At 45.3% G+C, this 4,385-nt stretch overlaps 1 protein-coding gene across 1 annotated transcript in view; it reads right to left on the bottom strand.

Annotated features, from left to right (window-relative positions):
* Positions 1–2,628: 2,628 nt before the first annotated feature.
* The window catches only part of SETX (senataxin), a 25,294-nt gene continuing 23,537 nt past the window's right edge, over positions 2,629–4,385 (bottom strand). Inside the window, exon 27 of the mRNA XM_057371581.1 lies at positions 2,629–4,385. Within this exon, the coding sequence (XP_057227564.1) occupies positions 3,867–4,385 (519 nt within the window). The 3' untranslated portion in view covers positions 2,629–3,866.

The raw sequence follows: 4,385 nt of genomic DNA, 5'->3' as shown, positions 1-4,385 counted from the left end.
CAAGTTTCACTGCAGGGTGAAACGTGCAAGGAAAGCCTAAACCCACCCATTTTCACCACGTAACTGCCTTTTCTCCTGGCCAGCAACAATACCSGGCTCCAAAAGCTCCACCCTGACCCCACTCTGTCACTCCAGGGGTTAAAACAAAGGGAAAACTGATGGGATTTCTCTGCAGCAAAGGGAATTCTTGCTTCATGCCACAATGAAATCAGTGGCAACATCAYACAGCTGCACCAGGCTATAAAATCAGGTTTTCTACGTTTTCCCAATACCAGMTGTAATATGCTCTCAAACCACCTTCATTTCTATCATGCTTTTCCTGGGAGTTGGTGGCAAATTAGCCAAGGGCTGAGCAGACAGCTACATATGGCCAGCAGGTCTCATGTCAGTGATATTCGATGTACAAGGCTGCTTAGCTTACATTTATTTGCACTAAAGAATAAGGCACTGGGCTCCTTTCCAAGCAGCTTAAAAAGACAAGAAAGGAGACCCGTTGTGGCAAGAGACTGTATTATATCATTAACATTATAAATTCCATTTACAACACAGCAGTCATTTCATCCATCATTTATTCATGCACAATGGAGAGAGTGTCTTGCATTTTTAGGACCGTGGTTCTGCTTAGGACCGTGGAATTGCTGTGAATGAACAGATCAGAGCAGCCAAAGCTGGAGCTGGGCTTTCTCCTCTCACCATGCTTCAGRGAMAAACAAAAAGCAAAAGGCAGCTCTGGAATTATTGGGGTTGCACGCTATTTTTCAGATGTTGACTGGGAATGTTGTTTAGCCCCAATTAATGGATTTAATCACAAGTTGCTCTGAAGCCCAGGCTGCTCTGTGCTTCCCCCACGTGTAGCAGGGGTGGGGGCTATTCCAATTCCCTGAATTAGCACAGAGAGAAGTGCCCTGCCACCCTGCTCCCCTGAACAAAACAGAGCCCAGCACTTAYAAGAGACTTTCCCTCCTTCCCAAGAACACAGAGGGGACTGGCTTTGCMCTGAGATTTGAGCTGCCAAGCTTGGAAGCAGCATGGAAGCCTCTGCATAAAAACCTGGATACTGCTCCTTCCAAAGGTTTTTGGCACAATCTCCAATAAAGTGTTTTACAGAAAGTTGTGTTGAATTTTTTTTTACTCACTTTTCCAACTTCAACACTCAGTAACCACTGAAAAGCCTCCTCCAGGGGCCACCAGCTCTGAGATGTTATAAATGACTAGAGTAAGTCTCTACTCACAGCTTACACAGACTGCCCATCACAACTCAGCACTTTGCACCACAGAGTGGGAACAGCAGAGCATTTAGCAAAATTGTACCTGATCTCTTWGTTCCTCATCACAGATTTGAGTCAGTGAGAAGTGTGCTTTGGGTTGAATTTTGCTTTGTTTTCTGTGTTATGGGTATAAAACAAAAGGAGAAAAAGTTAATTAAAGCTACAAASCTACTCTGAGTGATTTGTGGAAGAGGGAAAAGTGTTCTAAGTGSAATAAGCCAAGCTTTTTTTTATTAACAAATACAGCACTAACCATATAGACTGACTAGGCAGCAATGATCCCCTGCTGAAGACTGACAACTTAAGTCAGATAAATCTGGTATTAAACCAGGAAAAAGTTTTCAGAGCCGCTGAACACACCTCAAAGATAATTATGGAAGAATACAGGCATTATAGAGCACAACAAAAATGAAATGTTAAAGCTCCTTCCAGCACATGGCAAGCACTGCTGTTCTGAAAYGCAAATTCAGAAAGAAAACTAGAAGTTTCAGAGAAACATTCTTATGACCAAATTGCATTTAATAACCAGAAAAGCATTTCCTCCTTCATTCTGTTGCCAGCTTTGCTTTATTTACATCAAGACAGTCCAAATGGCTTCCACAGCCGTGGGGTTTGCAGAGCAGCAGCCTCTTAATGTGCTAAGTACAAACAGCAGGCAGGGCAGCACAGCCCTGCCAACAGGAGCCAAGGGGCTTGGGGATGACAGTTTTTAAATATTCCTATTAACATAAAGGGAAATATCACACAGGGCATGGAGTCTGTGATGGGGAGTGACTGAAATGTCCAGTTTGTTAAGGTCAGAGTCACTCAGCAGCCTCACAAGAGTCACAGCAGCTGGAGAAGGGCACACAGGGCTGCCAGGAGGAGGCAGGGGTCACTGGAAGATTCAGATTGCAACAAAACAAARAACTAAAGCTGAACAATGCACAGATGCTGATCTCACCTCACAGGGTGCTCCCAGGTTCTCCCTGTTACATTAAAACACTCAGTCCTGCACAGCACAAGGTGCTGGACAGGACAGGCAGCAATAAAAGCCTCCCCACACACCTCCAGTGCAGCTCCTAGCAGTAAAGCACGTTTGTTCCAGGCCTGGATGCATTAGGGGTGAGTTTTCCTGGTGATCACAGCCTGAAGCAGCCCCTGGGGCACAGTAGGGCACCGGTGTCTCCCTGAGCTGCTCACACAGCCCTGCCTGGTAGCAGGGCCCAAGGATAAAGCTGCAATTATCCCTGCAATGGAAGCAGGACAGAAAATTGAACTGATTATGGCCAAACTGTGGCTCATCTGCTCGAGTAAAGCCACTGCAACAACACTGGWGAAGTCAATGATGGGACAGGAACATTTCCCTGCTGTTCCTGAGCACACCTGAACATGGCACAACCTGACCCACTCCCAGCACACCCAGCTGGTACCRACACTGCAGCTCCTCCCTTCCCTGAGATCTGCACTGATCTCCAAACAGAACTCAGTGCGTGTGAAATGCTGGTCCTCACCTCCATGAGACACACACAAGCTCCAGAAAACAAATAGTGATGCTCCACAATGACCCAAAGGAATTCTTAGTAGAAACAATTCCACTTTTATTGTGAAATGTTATGACAAGAGGAAGGTTTTCTTAAAAATAATTTGTTTTTTTGCTGTCCTATTTTAGTGGCTGCATATTCTTCATCAGCACAGTGAAAGAATTCAGTAGTACCATGTAGGAAAACCTACCTGCCCTTTTATCCCTGTAGATCTCCAAAAGCTCCATACAAAGAAACCCAAGCAATATTAGCAATAACTGTTAACTAGATTATGGCTCAAGATTCCACAGTGCTGTTGATTCCTCCTCACAAGGACACAAGTAGGACCAAACAAACCTCAYAGGCTTTAATCTGCAGATTGTGTTGCCACTGCAACAAGAAAGGGATTCCAACTGATGGGGGCAGCAGCAAGAGCAAAACTCAAGGCACATTTGTATAAACAAAAACTTTTCTGTTCCTATAAAAACAGGCAATAAAATATACAAAATAAGTAGAATTCTCACAATTCAACTAATGTACATCTGCCTCACTCCTCCCTGAGGCAGCAGTGGARCATGAGGAAGAACCACTGCTACCACATTTTCAACATTCAATTTTGCTATGAAATAAATTAGACATATTAGTGCAAAGGGGAAGRAAGTCTGCCTTTTGGATTTTGGGGTTGGTTTGTTGGGTTTTGGTTTTGCTTTACTCTGGTTCTTCATAAAAAATTACATCTCTAAGAAATCAGCATTTACACAAGGAAACAAGAAGCAATGTATTTGCTAAATATCTTAAAATAATTCTGTATACTGTACAAATATACATCGTTAAACATTTACAACCTCAGCTTCCTAGATGACTAAACCCTCTGCTCTTCCAAGCAATGCAGCTACCCAACTTCTCTTTTCAAAACCTCCAAGGTACCATCTGTCAGGTAGTAAGTCCCTTCACAATTAGGGACAGGATGGGGAAGAGATCTGCTCATAATAGTGATATCAATATAAGGGAGTTCCAGTTGTGCTAAATAATTTAAAATACAGTCCTTGCTAGACAGAAATCTGGGAATAGATTTTCGGTAATGAGCTGATAGTAGTCAGGGAAAGATCTTTCTTCTCTTGGCAGAGCTTGATTCTGTGTTCTCTGGTGATTCCTGGGATGGTCTCCTTGATAAACCACGAGAGTCTTTGYTCCACTCACTGCTACTGCTCTGACCTCCTTCACTGGGGGCTTTGGAATCGCTTTTGGACACAGCTCCCCTCTGGTCACCCTCGTGCTGAGCCGTGAGAGKTGCTGTGGGAAGGACTTTGCACTGTCCTGGTGTTTGCTGGGCCTTCTTGGCACCTTCTGTTCTGCAAATCTGATCCCTGGCAGCTGAGGACAYGTCCAGGCCTTGCTGTGCTGCTGATCCTGGATTGCTCTGGGCTGACCGAGGGCCGTCCTTCAAGGGCTGCTCCTTCCCTTTGGCTTCAATTCGACTGGCCAGGCTYGCCAGCCTCGGGTCCCGTGGCTTCTCTGGGAGGGCAGCAAGTGCTGCAGCCCCCAAGGGTGCAGGGGCACTGGCCCTCCTGAACTCTGCAGCTGGAGCTCCCCCAGGCACGGGGGCACTGCTCCT

This window comes from Malurus melanocephalus, unplaced genomic scaffold, assembly GCF_030028575.1.
Source record: "Malurus melanocephalus ecotype Western Australia unplaced genomic scaffold, MMel_1.1 scaffold_149, whole genome shotgun sequence".
Lineage (NCBI taxonomy): Eukaryota > Metazoa > Chordata > Aves > Passeriformes > Maluridae > Malurus > Malurus melanocephalus.
The sequence above is the reverse complement of the archived record's forward strand: the minus strand, read 5'-3'. Positions and strand labels throughout refer to the sequence as shown.